Source organism: Oncorhynchus mykiss, chromosome 15 (assembly GCF_057628025.1).
Source record: "Oncorhynchus mykiss isolate SJ-2025 chromosome 15, ASM5762802v1, whole genome shotgun sequence".
Lineage (NCBI taxonomy): Eukaryota > Metazoa > Chordata > Actinopteri > Salmoniformes > Salmonidae > Oncorhynchus > Oncorhynchus mykiss.
This window is the reverse complement of record NC_143036.1, coordinates 82,477,926-82,501,239: the sequence shown is the minus strand read 5'-3', so window position 1 is coordinate 82,501,239 and position 23,314 is coordinate 82,477,926. Positions and strand designations below refer to the sequence as shown.

Sequence of the window (23,314 nt, the reverse complement as noted above, 5' to 3'; positions counted from 1 at the left end):
GGTCATTTTTTTATAATCAATCCTAAGGTTGTCTTTAAAATGTATAATCAATAATATATCAACCGCAAATGTCTTTCACAGTAGGAGAGGGAAAAGCAATACCTATCCAAATTCTGTTGCGCGAGCAAAACTCATGTGACAACTTGATGCGATGTTATTGTTCTGGCTCATTTTTTCAAAATAAAAGCCTGAAACTATGTCTGAAGTCTGTTGACACCTTGAGGAAAAGATAGGAAAAGGAATCTGGTTCATATCCCTTTAAATGGAGCAAAAGGTAGGCTATGGAACATGGAGTTTTCAAAATAGAAGCCACTTCCTGTTTTGATTTTCCTCAGGGTTTCGCCTGCAATATCAGTTCTGTTATACTCACAGACAATATTTTGACAGTTTTGGAAACTTTAGAGTGTTTTCTATCCAATAATAATAATATTAACATGCAAATATTAGCAACTGAGACTGAGGAGCTGGCCGTTTACAATGGGCACCTTTTCATCCAAGCTACACAATACTGCCCCTGCAGCCATAAAAAGTTAAGTAATTTTTCATGCTCAACAGTTTTCCTATGTGTATCAAGAATGGTCCACCACCCAAAGAACATCCAGCCAACTTGACACGACTGTGGGAAGCATTGGAGTCAACATGGACCAGCATCCCTGTGGAGCGCTTTCAACACCTTGTAGAGTCCACGCCCCGACGAATGTAGGCTGTTCTGATGGCAAAAGGGGGTGCAACTCAACATTAGTAAGGTGTTCCTAATGTTTTGTACAGTCTGTGTATTATCTGGTGGAAGGGGGAAATAAATTAAGTTACTCATTAAAACTTCAGGCTAGGCGTCCCGCTAGCAGGACAACATCTGGTGAAACTGGAGGGCACGCAATTCAAATAAATAATCATAAAAACGACGAATATTAAACACTTAGGAACATACGTGTCTTATAGCGAATAAATACTTAAATTCCTGTTAGTCTTACTGCATTGTCCGATTTACAATAGGCTTTACAGCGAAAGCATGCCATGCGATTGTTTGAGGACGGCGCCCCACATAGAAATATTTTTCCACCAGCACAGGTTACATAAATTCACAAAGGGAGGGAGGGACTGGTGCACTTCACAAAATAGATGGCATCATGAAGCAGGAAAATTATGTGGATATATTGAAACAAAATCTCAAAATTTCAGTCAGGAAGTTAAAGCTTGGTCGTAAATGGGTCTTTCAAATGGACAACGACCCCAAGCATACTTCCAAAATTGTAGCAAATTGGCTTAATAAGGACAACAAAGTCAAGGTATTGGAGTGGCCATCACAAAGCCCTGACCTCAATCCCATACAGCATTTGTGGGCAGAACTCAAAAAGCGTGTGCGAGCAAGGAAGGCTACAAATCTGCCTCAGTTACACCATGTCTGTCAGGAGGAATGGACCAAAATTTACCCAACTTATTGTGGGAAGCTTGTGGAAGGCTTCTAACTATCCTCGCTCCTCGCCATGTAAATCTGACAGGAGAAAACAGCTGGTTTCTAACTATCCTCGCTCCTCAACATGTAAATCTGACAGGAGAAAACATCAGGTTTCTAACTATCCTCAACATGTATATCTGACGGGAGATGACATCTGGTTTCTAACTATCCTCAACATGTAAATCTGACAGGAGATAACATCGGGTTTCTAACTATCCTCGCTCCTCAACATGTACATCTGTCATCATCATCATCCAGACCATAAATTCTGATATAAAACCCTCTATTTTTATCAATCCACTCGTCAGGATTGGAACTTCACAACGTTACACCCAGAAAGGTGAAAGTGTTAAAGTAACAGGAGTTATATTTGGTATTTCCCAAAGAGAAAGGGTTTCATCTATTCATTTAAGAACAGGTTTACATCTCAACCATAATGTTAGCCAAGGAAATAATTAAAGACAGAATTTGAGGAAGATGTGATAAGGACAACTATTCTCTAATTGTTTGAAATCAGTGGATCCAACATGAATGTAAAACACAGGATAAATACAATTGTTTATACAATGGAGCATTCAAATATTGGCCCACTGCTAGTGGGGCAACCTTAGCATTTTCTGATTGGTCAATTCTTGGAAGCAATACCATCTGTTTATTGGCTAGCCAGAGCAATTCTTCTGATTGAGATCAAGCACAGCAATGTGATTTGCTGTGTATTATTGACATTGCAATACCCATAAGGAAATACAGTTGAACAGTTCACACAGTTTCATTCTATGATTTTATAACCTAAATGTTATTTATTTTATTGTAGCTCCTTTGTTGACAATAATTAAATGTGTTATTAGATGTGTACATTCATTGTGTTATTGCATTAATACAGTCTGAACAGTAGTTATTTGTTGGAAGTTACCAACATGAAAGTGGAATATTGGAATATGTCTGACAAGAGGAACAGTCCTGCCCAGTGTGAAAGCCAACACACACAGCCTTACACACTCAGCTCCTTGTATTCAATCAGCTGCACTGCTACAGCTTCACCTGGAGGGGCGACAGAAACAACAAGATTTAAGGGACAGGACAAACAAGAACAATGACAGATAGGATGTGTTATCTGAAAGGCTCTCCTGACATACAGTGCCTTGCGAAAGTATTCGGCCCCCTTGAACTTTGCGACCTTTTGCCACATTTCAGGCTTCAAACATAAAGATATAAAACTGTATTTTTTTGTGAAGAATCAACAACAAGTGGGACACAATCATGAAGTGGAACGACATTTATTGGATATTTCAAACTTTTTTAACAAATCAAAAACTGAAAAATTGGGCGTGCAAAATTATTCAGCCCCCTTAAGTTAATACTTTGTAGCGCCACCTTTTGCTGCGATTACAGCTGTAAGTCGCTTGGGGTATGTCTCTATCAGTTTTGCACATCGAGAGACTGACATTTTTTCCCATTCCTCCTTGCAAAACAGCTCGAGCTCAGTGAGGTTGGATGGAGAGCATTTGTGAACAGCAGTTTTCAGTTCTTTCCACAGATTCTCGATTGGATTCAGGTCTGGACTTTGACTTGGCCATTCTAACACCTGGATATGTTTATTTTTGAACCATTCCATTGTAGATTTTGCTTTATGTTTTGGATCATTGTCTTGTTGGAAGACAAATCTCCGTCCCAGTCTCAGGTCTTTTGCAGACTCCATCAGGTTTTCTTCCAGAATGGTCCTGTATTTGGCTCCATCCATCTTCCCATCAATTTTAAGCATCTTCCCTGTCCCTGCTGGAGAAAAGCAGGCCCAAACCATGATGCTGCCACCACCATGTTGACAGTGGGGATGGTGTGTTCAGCTGTGTTGCTTTTACGCCAAACATAACGTTTTGCATTGTTGCCAAAATGTTCAATTTTGGTTTCATCTGACCAGAGCACCTTCTTCCACATGTTTGGTGTGTCTCCCAGGTGGCTTGTGGCAAACTTTAAACGACACTTTTTATGGATATCTTTAAGAAATGGCTTTCTTCTTGCCACTCTTCCATAAAGGCCAGATTTGTGCAATATACGACTGATTGTTGTCCTATGGACAGAGTCTCCCACCTCAGCTGTAGATCTCTGCAGTTCATCCAGAGTGATCATGGGCCTCTTGGCTGCATCTCTGATCAATCTTCTCCTTGTATGAGCTGAAAGTTTAGAGGGACGGCCAGGTCTTGGTAGATTTGCAGTGGTCTGATACTCCTTCCATTTCAATATTATCGCTTGCACAGTGCTCCTTGGGATGTTTAAAGCTTGGGAAATCTTTTTGTATCCAAATCCGGCTTTAAACTTCTTCACAACAGTATCTCGGACCTGCCTGGTGTGTTCCTTGTTCTTCATGATGCTCTCTTTTGACGGACCTCTGAGACTATCACAGTGCAGGTGCATTTATACGGAGACTTGATTACACACAGGTGGATTGTATTTATCATCATTAGTCATTTAGGTCAACATTGGATCATTCAGAGATCCTCACTGAACTTCTGGAGAGAGTTTGCTGCACTGAAAGTAAAGGGGCTGAATAATTTTGCACGCCCAATTTTTCAGTTTTTGATTTGTTAAAAAAGTTTGAAATATCCAATAAATGTCGTTCCACTTCATGATTGTGTCCCACTTGTTGTTGATTCTTCACAAAAAAATACAGTTTTATATCTTTATGTTTGAAGCCTGAAATGTGGCAAAAGGTCGCAAAGTTCAATGGGGCCGAATACTTTCGCAAGGCACTGTAGCTGTCCCAATAGAGTCACTATGATCCAGAAACAGACTGGCCATAGGACATTTTGGGGCCAGATGGACCGGTCCATCTTTAAGCAGAGTGGGCTGGCCTAAATTGTGTGTTTGCAAAGAACAACTGTTTTGGAAGGGGGGGGGGGGAACAGCCACATTATCAATCATCACAGATCACTGCACCTGTACATAGCCCATCTGTAAATAGCCCATCTGTAAATAGCCCATCCAACTACCTCATCCCCATACTGTATTTATTTATTTATTTATTTATTTATCTTGCTCCTTTGCACCCCAGTATCTCAACTTGCACATTCATCTTTTGCACATCTACCACTCTAGTGTTTAATAGCTATATTGTAATTAATTTGCCACCTTGGCCTATTTATTGCCTTAACTCCCTTATCTCACCTCATTTGCACTCACTGTATATAGACATTTTCTACTGTATTATTGACTGTTTGTTTGTTTACTCCATGTGTAACTCTGTGTTGTTGTTTGTGTCGAACTGCTTTGCTTTATCTTGGCCAGGTCGCAGTTGTAAATGAGAACATGTTCTCAACTGGCCTACCTGGTTAAATAAAGGTGTTCTCAACTGGCCTACCTGGTTAAATAAAGGTGTTCTCAACTGGCCTACCTGGTTAAATAAAGGTGTTCTCAACTAGCCTACCTGGTTAAATAAAGGTGAAATAAAATATAAAAACTGTTCACAATCCCCGACTGATTTCAAAACAAGATAAACATGTCATAAATAAATACATCACTCACCCTAACGTCAGGACCAGACTCCACAGACAACAGGATGGGTTGGTCCTCCTCTTCCTCCTCGTCACCAGTGGGAAACCAGCTAGGATAATATTACACAGACGGATTAGATTACATCAGATATTCATTGATTTATTGATTTGATAATTAAAGTATTGGGACTCTCCAGCCGGAGACAACATTATATATGACCTCAGTTATATTACTCTGTCAACTAGTAACACAGAGATGAACATCACAGAGACATTAATACAGAGATGAACATCACAGAGACATTAATACAGAGATGAACATCACAGAGACAACATTATATATTACCTCAGTTATATTACTCTGTCAACTAGTAACACAGAGATGAACATCACAGAGACATTAATACAGAGATGAACATCACAGAGACAACATTATATATGACCTCAGTTATATTACTCTGTCAACTAGTAACACAGAGATGAACATCACAGAGACATTAATACAGAGATGAACATCACAGAGACAACATTATATATGACCTCAGTTATATTACTCTGTCAACTAGTAATACAGAGATGAACATCACAGAGACATTAATACAGAGATGAACATCACAGAGACAACATTATATATGACCTCAGTTATATTACTCTGTCAACTAGTAATACAGAGATGAACATCACAGAGACATTAATACAGAGATGAACATCACAGAGACAACATTATATATGACCTCAGTTATATTACTCTGTCAACTAGTAATACAGAGATGAACATCACAGAGACAACATTATATATGACCTCAGTTATATTACTCTGTCAACTAGTAACACAGAGATGAACATCACAGAGACAACATTATATATGACCTCAGTTATATTACTCTGTCAACTAGTAATACAGAGATGAACATCACAGAGACAATAACACAGAGATGAACATCACAGAGACAACATTATATATTACCTCAGTTATATTACTCTGTCAACTAGTAACACAGAGATGAACATCACAGAGACAACATTATATATGACCTCAGTTATATTACTCTGTCAACTAGTAACACAGAGATGAACATCACAGAGATATTAAACATGAACACAGAGATGAACATCACAGAGACATTAAACATTAATACAGAGATGAACATCACAGAGACATTAATACAGAGATGAACATCACAGAGACGTTTAACATTAATACAGAGATTTACATCACAGAGACGTTTAACATTAATACAGACATCACCTGGTTAATGTGATACACGATAAACTCAAAATAACCTATACATTCTGTTCTCTGAGTGTTAATAAAACCTCCCAGGAAAATGTTCAGGGAACCATGGTAAGACGTTCTCAGAACCTCAGAACCTCCCTGGAACCATAGTTAGACGTTCTCAGAACCTCCCTGGAACCATAGTTAGACGTTCTCAGAACCTCCCTGGAACCATAGTTAGACGTTCTTAGAACGTCCCTGGAACCGTTGTAAAACGTTCTCAGAACCTCCCTGGAACCATAGTAAAACGTTCTCAGAACCTCCCTGGAACCATAGTTAGACGTTCTCAGAACCTCCCTGGAACCATAGCTAGACGTTCTCAGAACCTCCCTGGAACCATAGTTAGACGTTCTCAGAACCTCCCCGGAACCATAGTAAGACGTTCTCAGAACCTCCCTGGAACCATAGTTAGACGTTCTCAGAACCTCCCTGGAACCATAGTAAGACGTTCTCAGAACCTCCCTGGAACCATAGTAAGACGTTCTCAGAACCTCCCTGGAACCATAGTTTTTTTTTAATTTTTTTTTTATTTCACCTTTATTTAACCAGGTAGGCTAGTTGAGAACAAGTTCTCATTTGCAACTGCGACCTGGCCAAGATAAGGCATAGCAGTGTGAACAGACAACACAGAGTTACACATGGAGTAAACAATTAACAAGTCAATAACACAGTAGAAAAAAGGGGAGTCTATATATACATTGTGTGCAAAAGGCATGAGAAGGTAGGCAAATAATTACAATTATGCAGATTAACACTGGCGTGATAAATGATCAGATGGTTATGTAAAGGTAGAGATAGAGATATTGGTGTGCAAAAGAGCAGAAAAATAAATAAATAAAAACAGTATGGTGATGAGGTAGGTGAAAATGGGTGGGCTATTTACCAATAGACTATGTACAGCTGCAGCGATCGGTTAGCTGCTCAGATAGCAGATGTTTGAAGTTGGTGAGGGAGATAAAAGTCTCCAACTTCAGCGATTTTTGCAATTCGTTCCAATCACAGGCAGCAGAGAACTGGAACGAAAGGCGGCCAAATGAGGTGTTGGCTTTAGGGATGATCAGTGAGATACACCTGCTGGAGCGCGTGCTACGGATGGGTGTTGCCATCGTAACCAGTGAACTGAGATAAGGCGGAGCTTTACCTAGCATGGACTTGTAGATGACCTGGAGCCAGTGGGTCTGGCGACGAATATGTAGCGAGGGCCAGCCGACTAGAGCATACAAGTCGCAGTGGTGGGTGGTATAAGGTGCTTTAGTGACAAAACGGATGGCACTGTGATAAACTGCATCCAGTTTGCTGAGTAGAGTGTTGGAAGCAATTTTGTAGATGACATCGCCGAAGTCGAGGATCGGTAGGATAGTCAGTTTTACTAGGGTAAGTTTGGCGGCGTGAGTGAAGGAGGCTTTGTTGCGGAATAGAAAGCCGACTCTTGATTTGATTTTCGATTGGAGATGTTTGATATGGGTCTGGAAGGAGAGTTTAGAGTCTAGCCAGACACCTAGGTACTTATAGATGTCCACATATTCAAGGTCGGAACCATCCAGGGTGGTGATGCTGGTCAGGCGTGCGGGTGCAGGCAGCGAACGGTTGAAAAGCATGCATTTGGTTTTACTAGCGTTTAAGAGCAGTTGGAGGCCACGGAAGGAGTGCTGTATGGCATTGAAGCTCGTTTGGAGGTTAGATAGCACAGTGTCCAAGGACGGGCCGGAAGTATATAGAATGGTGTCGTCTGCGTAGAGGTGGATCAGGGAATCGCCCGCAGCATGAGAAACATCATTGATATATACAGAGAAAAGAGTCGGCCCGAGAATTGAACCCTGTGGCACCCCCATAGAGACTGCCAGAGGACCGGACAGCATGCCCTCCGATTTGACACACTGAACTCTGTCTGCAAAGTAATTGGTGAACCAGGCAAGGCAGTCATCCGAAAAACCGAGGCTACTGAGTCTGCCGATAAGAATACGGTGATTGACAGAGTCGAAAGCCTTGGCAAGGTCTATGAAGACGGCTGCACAGTACTGTCTTTTATCGATGGCGGTTATGATATCGTTTAGTACCTTGAGCGTGGCTGAGGTACACCCGTGACCGGCTCGGAAACCAGATTGCACAGCGGAGAAGGTACGGTGGGATTCAAGATGGTCAGTGATCTGTTTGTTGACTTGGCTTTCGAAGACCTTAGATAGGCAGGGCAGGATGGATATTGGTCTGTAACAGTTTGGGTCCAGGGTGTCGCCCCCTTTGAAGAGGGGGATGACTGCGGCAGCTTTCCAATCCTTGGGGATCTCAGACGATATGAAAGAGAGGTTGAACAGGCTGGTAATAGGGGTTGCGACAATGGCGGCGGATAGTTTCAGGAATAGAGGGTCCAGATTGTCAAGCCCAGCTGATTTGTACGGGTCCAGGTTTTGCAGCTCTTTCAGAACATCTGCTATCTGGATTTGGGTAAAGGAGAACCTGGAGAGGCTTGGGCGAGTAGCTGCGGGGGGGGGGGAGCTGTTGGACGAGGTTGGAGTAGCCAGGCGGAAGGCATGGCCAGCCGTTGAGAAATGCTTGTTGAAGTTTTCGATAATCATGGATTAGACGTTCTCAGAACCTCCCTGGAACCATAGTAAGACGTTCTCAGAACCTCCCTGGAACCATAGTTAGACGTTCTCAGAACCTCCCTGGAACCATAGTTAGACGTTCTCAGAACCTCCCTGGAACCATAGTTAGACGTTCTTAGAACCTCCCTGGAACCGTAGTAAAACGTTCTCAGAACCTCTCTGGAACCATAGTAAAACGTTCTCAGAACCTCCCTGGAACCATAGTTAGACGTTCTCAGAACCTCCCTGGAACCATAGTTAGACGTTCTCAGAACCTCCCTGCAACCTAAAACTTAACGTTCCCAGAACAGGCTAAGTTTTCATTTCCATTTTTAGAAAGTTTAAAAAACGCTCCATTTTACCAGTCAGTAAAGTTATGGTTTCCTCCCCAGAACCAATGGTAAACCAAACATGTATGTTCCCACAACGTTCAGCAAATCAAATTAGCTAGTTGGGATTACACTTCTTGTACTCCATGTCATATGTTGACAAGGAGTAGAATGTTACCATTTTGTTACCACAAAATAGACTGGTACCCAGTGTTGTGTGTTTACTATCATTAAACTGAAGATTCATCTTCATCAAATGACTCTCTGTAATTATTATTACGCGATTAAACTGATTAATCATCTAACTGTAATTAACTAGGAAGCATAAACAAACAGTAGATAGTTACAAGGAAATGATAACGGAGTTTCCCTAGTGGGATAAACCGGCATCGCGGCTTGGTGCACAAAAGGGTGGTGGTGGTGGTGGTCGACTGAGATAAGACACTACACAGTTGATAATTATAATAATTGATATATTTACGCTCAGTGTGTCGTCGGGGTCTCTGTTGAAAAGTTTGTTTCTGTTGGAGAGTGTCTGTCCTCTCTCGCTCTCTGTCTCGTAGTTAGAATGGATAGTTCAGAGTGACATTCATTCATGTGGTTATAGAATAGATGTTTCGGCAGTTGTCGGTCTTCGCGTTCAATGATACCAAATTCCTAGCTGCAGACTAGTAATTCATATCAAAGACTTGTTCTTATTCTGTCAGTATCGATAGTCTAAGAGTTTAACCACGTGGTATGGTTAAAAGATTCAGCCATCTACTCAAACCTTGGCCCTCTCGTTATCGAGGTAAGCTGGTCTGCAACCTTTGTCCTGTCGTGATTGAGAGAAACATGGTCTGTTGAGAAATTCTCAAAGTGGGGGTTTTATTCGGGAGTTGCAGAAAAGGGCCTGTCCCAGGATGCCCGACCCTACTGGGCTCATGGACGTTCCTCTGATGTAGTTAAACTCAAAAGAGAATTGGAGGTTCCTTCATTAAACTGTCCAAAATCACATTACACTCATTTCAAACAGTATCATCCTTACTCATTCATCTTATACAACAATTAGATGTAAACCTCATATCTGGGGCTATTATATAAACAGCATTATGGTAATGTGGTCGTATTGGCTCCCATGAGTTTCACCAAATTGTACCAAATGGACCAGTTCGTAGATGTAGATCTTCACCGATCTTTTATACCTTCTTCAGAACATAAATGTTGTTGGGACCTCAAGTTCTGTGAGGTTGAAGAAATTCCTTTGTTCTCTATGAAAAGTGACTCTGTCTCTATACTATGGCCATGAGGAAATAATCTCCTCCAAGAATTTACGACCTCTCTCTGACCACAGCAGCCTGTGTGTAGAAGACAGGGAAAGGGGGATGGGGCTTGCTGTACCCAAAGAGGGCAACGTCATGACACCAGAATTAGATAGCAGGACCAGGCTAACTGTATAATTAGATAGCAGGACCAGGCTAACTGTAGAATTAGAGAGCAGGACCAGGCTAACTGTAGAATTAGATAACAGGACCAGGCTAACTGTGGAATTAGATAGCAGGACCAGGCTAACTGTAGAGTTAGATAGCAGGACCAGGCTAACTGTAGAATTAGATAGCAGGACCAGGCTAACTTTAGATTTAGATAGCAGGACCTGGCTAACAGCATTCGTAAGTTAGGCTAACTGCACCTGGAGGTGAAGAGAGCCTTCTCGTTGATCATCTGGACTCTGAAGATGTTGACAGCCTTGTAGACGTCTATCACATCCTGGTACTTCTCCAGTAGATGCCTGGAGAGAGAGACAGGATAGAAAAGAGTCACTCCACAATATCACCACACTTGACAAGATTAAACACAACATTGTGGAGTTGAGACACTATAAACCTCAAGATACCTGTAATATGTCCCTGACTTGTCCTTCTGGTTCCTCTGGTCTGGCTTCATGTCCTCACCCCCCCACTGGTAGCAGGGGCAGGGAAAGAGGCTTAGCCAGGGGTAGAGGCAGGGGCTGGGGCCTGGTCTGCTCCTCTCTCCCAGGGGCAGGTTCTGTGCCAGGTAAGGTCTGAGCAGGGCTCTGGGCAGCAGAGACACCAGCCAGTAGATGGGCTCCTCATTCACAATGTCATGGAAGCTCTGGAGGTACTGACGCACAGCTGCAGAGGGCTGGATTGAGGACAGGTTCTGTAGGCATGAGGAGGAGGATGAAGAGGAGGAGGAAGAGAGACAGGGAGACCAAGGTGAAGCTATATACATGGAGTACCAGTACCAGATCAATGTGGAGCTAATATACAGGTAGTAACAGTACCAGATCAATGTGGAGCTATATACAGGAAGTACCAGTACCAGATCAATGTGGAGCTATATACAGGGAGTACCAGTACCAGATCAATGTGGAGCTATATACAGGAAGTAACAGTACCAGTTCAATGTGGAGCTATATACAGGGAGTAACAGTACCAGATCAATGTGGAGCTATATACAGAAAGTACCAGTACCAGATCAATGTGGAGCTATATACAGGAAGTACCAGTACCAGATCAATGTGGAGCTATATACAGGAAGTACCAGTACCAGATCAATGTGGAGCTAATATACAGGAAGTACCAGTAACATATCAATGTGGAGCTAATACACAGGGAGTACCAGATCAATGTGGAGCTATATACAGGGAGTACCAGTACCAGATCAATGTGGAGCTATATACAGGGAGTAACAGTACCAGATCAATGTGTATCTATATACAGGGAGTAACAGTAACAGATCAATGTGGGGCTATATACAGGAAGTACCAGTACCAGATCAATGTGGAGCTATATACAGGAAGTAACAGTTGTTGGGGAATAATCAGAATTAGGTGGTAACATAGGTAAGATGTTTTATATTCATCATATTTGTAAGTTACTTCTCATCAGAATGTTATTTTTGTATAATACTGTGGCGGGTTTGCAGTATCTGTTCTATGTCAGGACTAAGTTGCTTGGGCCGCAGAGGGGGGAGAGGTCAAGGTGTCATCATGTGTAAACATATCTTTTGCTCCACAGTGTCTGTGTGCCAGTCACTCCCTACTTTTCCCATCGGGGAGAGGAGGATGGCAGTGTCTGGAATCATTCTATGCTCCCTCTTTTGTTGCTCCTATCTTAACCTATAGCCTCACTCTCCTCTCCGTGAGTTTGTCCAGGATTGGTTGTATTTAGAATTGGTTGTATCTAATTGACAATTTGATACATATCATAGGGTGGGGGTAATGTCTTGGTACCATTTTGTACCAAGGACGACATAAGAGCTTTGTTTAGGAGACCAAACTGAACGATAATTTATAGCCAACTCTGTCTGGCTAGTGGATACTCCTCTCTGAAGTAAAGTATTTTCTTTGTGTAAGTTCCTAAGACCTGTGGTTTGTCATGTCGTCTAGGGGGGGGGGGGGGGGGTCTTTGTGTAAGTTCCTAAGACCTGTGGTTTGTCATGTCGTCTAGGGGGGGGGGGGGGTGGATCTTTGTGTAAGTCCCTAAGACCTGTGGTTTGTCATGTCGTCTAGGGGGGGGCTTGGATCTTTGCTATAAAGGATCCCAATTGCCATTATGTTGGGACTCTCAACTGTTCATTAGAGATACTGAACTGTTGAAAGTCAAAATGCTATTGCAAAAGTTTAATTATTATTCAAGGTGAAGATTAAGAATAACTCTGACTGGTGTGTGGTTTGCTCTCTCATCATTTGGTAATTAAGGAAATTTCCACGACACAGTACCAGATCAATGTGGAGCTATATACAGGGAGTACCAGTACCAGATCAATGTGGAGCTATATACAGGGAGTACCAGTACCAGATCAATGTGGAGCTATGTACAGGAAGTAACAGTTGTTGGGGAATAATCAGAATTAGGTGGTAACATAGGTAAGATGTTTTATATTCATCATATTTGTAAGTTACTTCTCATCAGAATGTTATTTTTGTATAATACTGTGGCGGGTTTGCAGTATCTGTTCTATGTCAGGACTAAGTTGCTTGGGCCGCAGAGGGGGGAGAGGTCAAGGTGTCATCATGTGTAAACATATCTTTTGCTCCACAGTGTCTGTGTGCCAGTCACTCCCTACTTTTCCCATCGGGGAGAGGAGGATGGCAGTGTCTGGAATCATTCTATGCTCCCTCTTTTGTTGCTCCTATCTTAACCTATAGCCTCACTCTCCTCTCCGTGAGTTTGTCCAGGATTGGTTGTATTTAGAATTGGTTGTATCTAATTGACAATTTGATATATATCATAGGGTGGGGGTAATGTCTTGGTACCATTTTGTACCAAGGACGACATAAGAGCTTTGTTTAGGAGACCAAACTGAACGATAATTTATAGCCAACTCTGTCTGGCTAGTGGATACTCCTCTCTGAAGTAAAGTATTTTCTTTGTGTAAGTTCCTAAGACCTGTGGTTTGTCATGTCGTCTAGGGGGGGGGGGGGGGGGGGGTCTTTGTGTAAGTTCCTAAGACCTGTGGTTTGTCATGTCGTCTAGGGGGGGGCTTGGATCTTTGCTATAAAGGATCCCAATTGCCATTATGTTGGGACTCTCAACTGTTCATTAGAGATACTGAACTGTTGAAAGTCAAAATGCTATTGCAAAAGTTTAATTATTATTCAAGGTGAAGATTAAGAATAACTCTGACTGGTGTGTGGTTTGCTCTCTCATCATTTGGTAATTAAGGAAATTTCCACGACACAGTACCAGATCAATGTGGAGCTATATACAGGGAGTACCAGTACCAGATCAATGTGGAGCTATATACAGGGAGTACCAGTACCAGATCAATGTGGAGCTATATACAGGGAGTACCAGATCAATGTGGAGCTATATACAGGGAGTACCAGTACCAGATCAATGTGGAGCTATATACAGGGAGTACCAGTACCAGATCAATGTGGAGCTATATACAGGGAGTAACAGTACCAGATCAATGTGGAGCTATATACAGGGAGTAACAGATCAATGTGGAGCTATATACAGGGAGTACCAGTACCAGATCAATGTGGAGCTATATACAGGGAGTAACAGTACCAGATCAATGTGGAGCTATATACAGGGAGTGCCAGATCAATGTGGAGCTATATACAGGGAGTACCAGTACCAGATCAATGTGGAGCTATATACAGGGAGTAACAGTACCAGATCAATGTGGAGCTATATACAGGGAGTGCCAGTACCAGATCAATGTGGAGCTATATACAGGGAGTAACAGTACCAGATCAATGTGGAGCTATATACAGGGAGTGCCAGTACCAGATCAATGGGGAGCTATATACAGGGAGTGCCAGATCAATGTGGAGCTATATACAGGGAGTACCAGTACCAGATCAATGTGGAGCTATATACAGGGAGTAACAGTACCAGATCAATGTGGAGCTATATACAGGGAGTGCCAGTACCAGATCAATGGGGAGCTATATACAGGGAGTACCAGATCAATGTGGAGCTATATACAGGGAGTACCAGTACCAGATCAATGTGGAGCTATATACAGGGAGTAACAGTACCAGATCAATGTGGAGCTATATACAGGGAGTAACAGTAACAGATCAATGTGGAGCTATATACAGGGAGTAACAGTACCAGATCAATGTGGAGCTATATACAGGGAGTACCAGTACCAGATCAATGTGGAGCTATGTACAGGGAGTAACAGTACCAGTTCAATGTGGAGCTATATACAGGGAGTAACAGTACCAGATCAATGTGGAGCTATATACAGGGAGTACCAGTACCAGATCAATGTGGAGCTATGTACAGGGAGTAACAGTACCAGTTCAATGTGGAGCTATATACAGGGAGTAACAGTAACAGATCAATGTGGAGCTATATACAGGGAGTAACAGTAACAGATCAATGTGGAGCTATATACAGGGAGTAACAGTACCAGATCAATGTGGAGCTATATACAGGGAGTAACAGTAACAGATCAATGTGGAGCTATATACAGGGAGTAACAGTACCAGATCAATGTTCAGAGGTACCAGGCATTTGAGGTTGATACAGTGTGTTCATTAAGGCAGGGTAAAGTGACTAGGCATAAGGATAGATAATAATAATGTATTTGAGGTTGATACAGTATGTTCACTAAGGCAGGGTAAAGTTGGGTTGCAGCTTGTAAGATGTCACCCTTCTCCGTCGGCGCCATCTTGGCGTTAAACCAAGAAGAGTCATTTAGTAATTTTTCCTAAAATATAATTAAGTCAAAAAAAATTGTCATTCGAATAATGAATTAGACGAATTGTCAAAATGCCGAAAAAAGGTTGGCGCCTTTTAGGCAACTAAATACCCTTTTCAGTCACATCACATTTGTATTAAACACGGACATAATTGTCCTTCCGGCAGATTTTTATCCATAACTATTCTCTTCCCAACAGCAGAAACAGACATAGTCTTGTCCTACCAACACATTTTTATCAATCATATAGAAGAAGAACGTTATATATTTTTTCAGGCGCTCTTATCTAGAGTCACTTAATCGCATACGTTTTCAGACTGGTCCCCCTGTGGGAATCGAACCCACAACCCTGGCGTTGCAAGCGCCACACTCTACCAACTGAGCTACACGGTCAAAATATATATAATTATCTAAAAACCCGCCAGGCTTGTGGGTTCGATTCCCCCAGGGAAATAGTATGAAAAGAAGTCTGAAAATTACATGTACTTACTAAGTCACTCTGAGCTAAAGGGAATATTATTGTAATACTAAAATACTATGAAGTGAACGAACTAAAGGAAGTCAGAAAAGAAAGAAGAGATTTCTGTTTTGGGGGCGTGTCTAAATACACCAAAACTTGGGTAACCTGGGTAACCTGGGTAACCCGGGAAACCGAAATTGAACTTGAATTTAACCAAAACAAAAAAAAGGTCAAATAGAGGTCATTGAACACCTTTATGGAAGGTTTACTGAATTGATAAATCACCTACTACGTTCTAGTTGTTTTTCCTAATAAATTGTATATTAAAGTATACATTTAAAAGGTGATTGTTATAAGAGCTTCTTACCAGGTGTGGTGGAGTTTGGTTCTGGGCCTCCTTCAGAGACTCCTGGTAGCGTTGATGTGTTCTCTGGAGAAACAGCATGATGTCTGGAGGACCCTGGACTGTTCTGATCAGCACCTGGCTCATACACACATTTACACTGTTATACAGAGCAACTTATCTTAAGATAACTAGGGACGACAACCACGTATCACAGTCATAGTAAGTAAATCTTTATGGTATTGGTTTAATTTCATGTGTTTTCTTTTCACCCGCAGCATGGGGATGACTCTGTCCAGGTATAGCACCTCCTGGTGGCAGAAGTCAGCATAGCAGCGGGCAGGCAGACGTCTGGAATACATCCCTCTGAGGAAGGCTGAGTAGAGGATCTCATCTGCTACTCTCTCACTGGTCTCCCACAGGACGTCATACATACTCACCTCTTCAACCAACTCTGGGGGAGGGAGGGAGAGGGAGGGAGGGAGAGAGAGAGGGAGGGAGGGAGGGAGGGAGGGAGGGAGGGAGGGAGGGAGGGAGGGAGGGAGGGGGGAGGGAGGGAGGGGGAGGGAGGGAGGGAGGGAGGGAGGGAGGGGGGGAGGGAGGGAGGGAGGAGGGAGGGAGGGGGTGTTCAGTATGTAAAGTGTTGGTATGTAACCTCAGTGGGAATCAAACCCACAGCTCTGATGTTGCTGGTGCCATGCTCATACGAACTGAGCCACACACACTATAATACATAAGCCCAATTAAAATACATTTAAGGATTACAATAGAGGTGGAAGATGTCTGATGGCCGTCCCCTTGAGCATACCGCCCTCCTTCAGGCCATGGATGAGGCATGCAATGGCATCAATCCAGAACTATGTCAGGCTTGGATTTGTCATGCCAAAAGGTTTTTCCGCAGGCGCATGAACAATGAGGACATTTTACTGTGACGTGGATGAGAACCTATGGTCAGATGCTCCAGACAGGCTTGATGCTAACTAGTGCCTGCTAAACCTTGTTTCTTTCATTCATTCATTTGTCTCGTTTGATTACAGTACACCTGTTGTAATGATATCGGAACAATACATTCATTTGTCTCATTTGATTACAGTACACCTGTGTTGTAATGATATCGGAACAATACATTCATTTGTCTCATTTGATTACAGTACACCTGTTGTAATGATATCGGAACAATACATTTATTTCTTGCATCAATTATTGTGAAATATGTCATGATTTTCCCAAAAACTTTTCCAAATACCATTTGAACTCTTTGCAGACTTGTTTTGAGAATGTCATTATTCCTTCTGAATAGTAGAAATCTATAATCAATCCTCCAAAAAGGACACTAAAATCACATTGAACCATGGAGGGATTAGTCGCATTAGCAATGTATGTAACCTGTATTACTGAATTCTAAACAACAGGCTCTCCCACTATCTAGAACAGTCTACTGTCTACTATCTATTATCTAGAACAGTCTACTATCTACTATCTAGAACAGTATACAATCTACTATCTAGAACAGTCTACTATCTACTATCTAGAACAGTCTACTATCTACTATCTAGAACAGTATACTATCTACTATCTAGAACAGTCTACTATCTACTATCTAGAACAGTCTACTATCTAGAACAGTTTACTATCTACTATCTAGAACAGTCTACTATCTACTATCTAGAACAGTCTACTATCTAGAACAGTCTACTATCTACTATCTAGAACAGTCTACTATCTACTATCTAGAACAGTCTACTATCTACTATCTAGAACAGTCTACTTACTATCTATTATCTTGAACAGTCTACTATCTACTATCTAGAACAGTCTACTTACTATCTATTATCTTGAACAGTCTACTATCTACTATCTAGAACAGTCTACTATCTATTTTGTGTTGTTGTTGTAAATGCAGTTAGACGGTTGAGTCCTCGGACTATCAACCTTGTGCGATCTTAAATCTGCACAGACGACTAATGACCTTATACACTGTCTGCTGACTGCCATGTATACAAGAAGGATGTATTCATCTATAAAAGCAGAGACCCGACTATGTTTGTTAATCTTTCAACTCTGAACCCTTCTTGGAGATGGTTGATTGGTTCATTTAATGCAAATCTTATAAAAATGTTGTTTGAAAGAATCTGCAGTCTCTCTCTTCCTGTAGAATTGCTACCACAGGAAAGTGGGTTAGAGGTGATATAATTAGCATAACGCATAATCAGTCTTAATGAGAACATTCTAAAAGTTCTGTGGTAGTTAATTCAACAGTGGGAAGTTAGCTACATTAAACTAGTTCTATGGTAGTTAATTCAACAGTAGGAAGTTAGCTACATTAAACTAGTTCTATGGTAGTTAATTCAACAGTAGGAAGTTAGCTACATTAAACTAGTTCTATGGTAGTTAATTCAACAGTAGGAAGTTCGCTACATTAAACTAGTTCTATGGTAGTTAATTCAACAGTAGGAAGTTAGCTACATTAAACTAGTTCTGTGGTAGTTAATTCAACAGTAGGAAGTTAGCTACATTAAACTAGTTCTGTGGTAGTTAATTCAACAGTAGGAAGTTAGCTACATTAAACTAGTTATAAGGTAGTTAATTCAACAGTAGGAAGTTAGTTACATTAAACTAGTTCTATGGTAGTTAATTCAACAGTATGAAGTTAGCTACATTAAATGAGTTCATGCAGTTACCAAAACAGCTGTATAGTTTAATTGGTAGAAGGTTTTTCTGTTCTAATTTTAGATTTGAATAGCAGAGAAATAGACTAATAACATGCGCTATGTTTTTGTCGACGCTACAGGGAAAGTGGTCAAAATCACATTGTTTAGAGTGAATAGACTGTTGGAAGTCAGATTTAAAATGGGAGATTTAAATCAAGGGATATTTAGAATGTTGAAGAAATCCCGTTAAAGAGGAAGAGGTTTTCTAGGAGGACAAAAAAGCTTACTAGTTTAAAAACAATTCCAGATCGGTCAACACGTTTTAAAGGGCAATACAGGTGCAGCTCCTTGTTGAATGGCACTCTGACATTTAGAAGATGACAGCTGTTCACTTCTAAATGTCAGAGTGCCATTCAACAAGGAGCTGCACCTGTAACAAAATTAACTTATTATCTATCCGAGGCAATGGGCCAAGACATTCCTACCTCTCTCGTGTGATTTCTTCTGACTTGGAATTACTGCTAAACCAGATCTAAAAGAAAATGAAATAAAAAATGACATGAATGTAATTGAGTTTTAATATGGTGCCTGTATAAAACATGTCCAGATACAAGACAGTGCTGCTACCTTGTCTCCATAGAACACACATAGAACCTCAGCTCTGCACAGGACACGTCATTCCAGCCCTGCCCACCTGTTGTCAAGACAAATCACACTTCAGTTATTTCAATGTGCTCAGAGAGAGTGTGTGTGTGTGTGTGTGTGTGTGTGTGTGTGTGTGTGTGTGTGTGTGTGTGTACCTCCAGTTTGTAGCTCCATACAGTTCTCCCCCTGTCCAGAGTTACTGGGCTCATCCTCCTCCCAGTAGAAACTGTCAACAGCTGAGCCGTCACTCCACAGCCACATCCCCTCCTTATCACAGAAACACATTGATTGATGAATTGAAACCACTTCATTGTTTTTTAAACAGAAAGTACAAAGACATTTGACAGACTGACTGACTGACTGATTAATCATTGACCCCATGTACCTGAGCTGCATCGTAGCCTCCCATCCAGACCGGCTGGTCTGTGTGTCTCCTGACCAGATCCTGGACAAACACCTGTTGACCCGGACTGTGAACCGACACCAGGTTCCCTCTGTGCTGGGAGCAGTACAACTAGAGAGACAGTCAGAGAACACTGTGTTAGCCCACTGAGCTAAAGACCTGGCAGTACCTCAGGGAGCGAAGATCAATGCAGGCTAGAAATGGACATTTCCTGAATTAAATTAAATGTCTTGAAATATCAATGGTTGTGAAATAGTAATAGCAGTTGTAGTGACAGCAGAATAAGTGGTAGTACTAGTAGGAGTAGTAATAGTTTTAATTTTTTTTACCCCCAATTTCATGGTATCCAATTGTTAGTAACTACTATCTTGTCTCATCGCTACAACTCCCGAACGGGCTCGGGAGAGACGAAGGTCGAAAGCCATGCTTCCTCTGAAACACAACCCAACCAAGCCACACTGCTTCTTTAACAGACTTGGTTAGCGTCCACTGCGCCCGGCCCGCCACAGGAGTCGCTGGTGCGCAATGAGAGGCGTCACTGGTGCTCAATAAGATCCCTACCGGCCTCCCTAACCCGGAAGACGCTAGGCCAATTGTGCGTCGCCCCACGGACCTCCCGGTCGCGGCCGGATGCAAAAGAGCCTGAACCCAGAGTCTCTGATGGCACAGCTGGCGCTGCAGTACAGCGCCCTTAACCACTGCACCACCCGGTAGTCCCTGTAATAGTTTTTAATTTAACTACATTTGAAAGTATAACATTTTATGTGAAAAAAACTGATTTTAGCTTCATTCTTTTACCATAGATTTGCCCTAAATCAATGCCTAACCAACTCTACTACAGCAACAGAACAAGTTGACCTTTAGTTTCTCAGTCTCTCCCAATTACAAGAGTTACCTCTGCAGTGGCCCAGGTGGCCCAGACGGGGTAGAAGGAGAAGCAGCGATGCTCATTCTGATGCCACCCGGCTGGGCATGGTGACTGGGAGTCCACGCCTTCCACCTCCTCCTCTGCAGTGTTCACCACCCCCGGGGCAGCATCCAGCCCTGGAACAACAACACACACCGACAGTATGTACTGTTCAAGAGCTGTGCTTGACTTAGTTTACCTGGTACATTGGAAGCAACTAATCCCAAAAGTGCAAACTAAGCTAGATCAAGTTGCACCTCAAATACTGTATAGCATCTAGAGTTGGGTTTGACTAGATACAATGCTATTTTACAGTAAACAAATTGACAACAGACTTTCAGCACTCTTCTAGGGAAGGACATTCAACATGCAAACGGCCCTTACACAGATGGTTGATGATTGGCCCGAGTGAAATTGATGATTAAAAGATTGCTGGAGTTGTTTTGTTAGACTTCAGTGCAGCTTTTGACATTATCAATCGTAGTCTGATGCTGGAAAAACGTGTCTGTTTTGGCTTTAATGTGGATAAATAGTTACCTGTTTAAATAAATAACAATTTGTTCTTAACTCACCTGCCGAGTTAAATGAAGGTTAAATCAAATAGAAAAATGACAGAACACAGAGGGTGTTTTTTTATCATTGAATTAAAGTATTTACACACTGTTTAATTTCAAGTTTCATATTCACCTGTTGCGAGGTGCAGAGCCATCACTACACAACAAAGCAGCAGAGACATTCTGCCAACCGACCTACAGAGGAAACAATGATATTACTTTACATACATACATTACATTACATAGCAACTTAACTCTACATAGTAAAATAAAGGTAAAATAAAAAATTGGTAGTATAGCTCAGAATCAGAGAATGTTGAGAGTACCTGAGCTGGCTAGAAACACAGTGACAGTAGTAGTAGCAGCTTGGTCTTGGTAGTGTAGCTCAGAATCAGAGAATGTTGAGAGTACCTGAGCTGGCTACTGCTTCTGGCTTGAATTAGTCACTGTTGAGGAGGAGGAGGAGGAGTGAAATTAGGTGATGTAAGGAGAAGAGATGAGGAAATGATGAGGTACTGCAGAACAGCAACCAGCCCATATCCTCCTCTCTACACTAGTGGGTGTGTCCTAAAAGCCTCAGCCCCCCCCCACTCTCATTATCAGTCAGACTAGAATCACACCAACAACCTGCTAGTTCTAACAACACATCTCCTGTTCTGACAGACTAGAATCACATCAACATCCTGCTAGTTCCAACAACACATATCCTGTTCTGACAGAAGACACAGAGTAAACCGCTCAGACACACACTCTCTCTCTCTGTTTTACACTTTAAAAAATTAGTGCATGTAAATGAACGAAGACAATTGTTTGCAAAAAAAACAACATCTTTGCATCCCAACAAATGATTATTTAGGATTGAAAAAGGACTTCAGGCTACTCTTGAATGTCTGCAATCAGATAGATGCATTGACAAATGATGATGGACCTGCAAATTGATTTGGACAAACAAATCAGTCCAAAATGTCATTTTAATTTCACCTTTATTTAACCAGGTAGGCTATTTGAGAACAAGTTCTCATTTACAACTGCAACCCTGCCAAGATAAAGCATAGCAGTGTGAACAGACAGCAACACAGAGTTACACATGGAGTAAACAATTAACAAGTCAATAACACAGTAGGAAAAAAAAGAGTCTATATACATTGTGTGCAAAAGGCATGAGGAGGTAGGCGAATAATTACAATTTTGCAGATTAACACTGGAGTGATAATTGATCAGATGGTCATGTACAGGTAGAGATATTGGTGTGCAAAAGAGCAGAAAAGTAAATAAATAAAAACAGTATGGGGATGAGGTAGGTAAAAATGGGTGGGCTATTTACCGATGGACTATGTACAGCTGCAGCGATCGGTTAGCTGCTCAGATAGTAGATGTTTGAAGTTGGTGAGGGAGATAAAAGTCTCCAACTTCAGGGATTATTGCAATTTGTTCCAGTCACAGGCAGCAGAGAACTGGAAGGAAAGGCGGCCGAATGAGGTGTTGGCTTTAGGGATGATCAGTGAGATGCACCTGCTGGAGCGCGTGCTATGGGTGGGTGTTGCCATCGTGACCAGTGAACTGAGATAAGGCGGAGCTTTACCTAGCATGGGCTTGTATATGACCTGGAGCTAGTGGGTCTGGCGTCGAATATGTAGCGAGGGCCAGCCGACTAGAGCATACAGGTCGCAGTGGTGGGTGGTTTAGTAACGAAACGGATGGCACTGTGATAAACTGCATCCAGTTTGCTGAGTAGAGTATTGGAAGCTATTTTGTAGATGACATCGCCGAAGTCAAGGATCGCGAGGATAGTCAATTTTACTAGGGTAAGTTTGGCGGCATTAGTGAAGGAGGCTTTGTTGCGGAATAGAAAGCCGACTCTTGATTTGATTTTAGATTGGAGATGTTTGATGTGAGTCTGGAAGGAGAGTTTACAGTCTAGCCAGACACCTAGGTACTTATAGATGTCCACATATTCTAGGTCGGAACCATCCAGGGTGGTGATGCGGGTGCAGGCAGCGAACGGTTGAAAAGTATGCATTTGGTTTTACTAGCGTTTTAGAGCAGTTGGAG

At 41.9% G+C, this 23,314-nt stretch overlaps 1 protein-coding gene across 2 annotated transcripts; it reads right to left on the bottom strand.

Moving 5' to 3' along the window:
• Positions 1 to 2,236: 2,236 nt before the first annotated feature.
• LOC110515809 (uncharacterized) lies at positions 2,237 to 21,788 on the bottom strand. Of its 2 annotated transcripts, none has more exons than XM_090201383.1 (13): positions 21,589 to 21,788; positions 21,396 to 21,457; positions 20,697 to 20,845; positions 19,784 to 19,912; positions 19,554 to 19,665; positions 19,381 to 19,447; positions 19,239 to 19,285; positions 16,375 to 16,556; positions 16,127 to 16,240; positions 11,005 to 11,291; positions 10,801 to 10,899; positions 4,976 to 5,054; positions 2,237 to 2,497 (listed from the first exon to the last, which is right to left on the bottom strand). In XM_090201383.1, the coding sequence occupies exons 2-13, from the start codon at positions 21,442 to 21,444 to the stop codon at positions 2,486 to 2,488; spliced, it is 1,326 nt and encodes a 441-aa protein (XP_090057509.1). In that variant the 5' UTR covers positions 21,445 to 21,457; positions 21,589 to 21,788; the 3' UTR covers positions 2,237 to 2,485. The 2 variants fall into 2 exon arrangements, with proteins under 2 accessions (XP_090057509.1, XP_090057510.1); XM_090201384.1 differs by having other exon boundaries at positions 21,674 to 21,766.
• Between the last annotated feature and the right edge of the window lie 1,526 nt (positions 21,789 to 23,314).

Coding starts and splice junctions, on each gene's coding strand:
- LOC110515809 (XM_090201383.1), bottom strand. CDS start 21,444: ATGTCTCTGCTGCTTTGTTGTGTAGTGATGGCTCTGCACCTCGCAACA. Junction 16,557..19,238: donor GAAGAAATCACACGAGAGAG/GTAGGAATGTCT, acceptor TCCCTCCCCCAG/AGTTGGTTGAAGAGGTGAGT. Junction 11,292..16,126: donor ACCAAACTCCACCACACCTG/GTAAGAAGCTCT, acceptor TCATGCCTACAG/AACCTGTCCTCAATCCAGCC.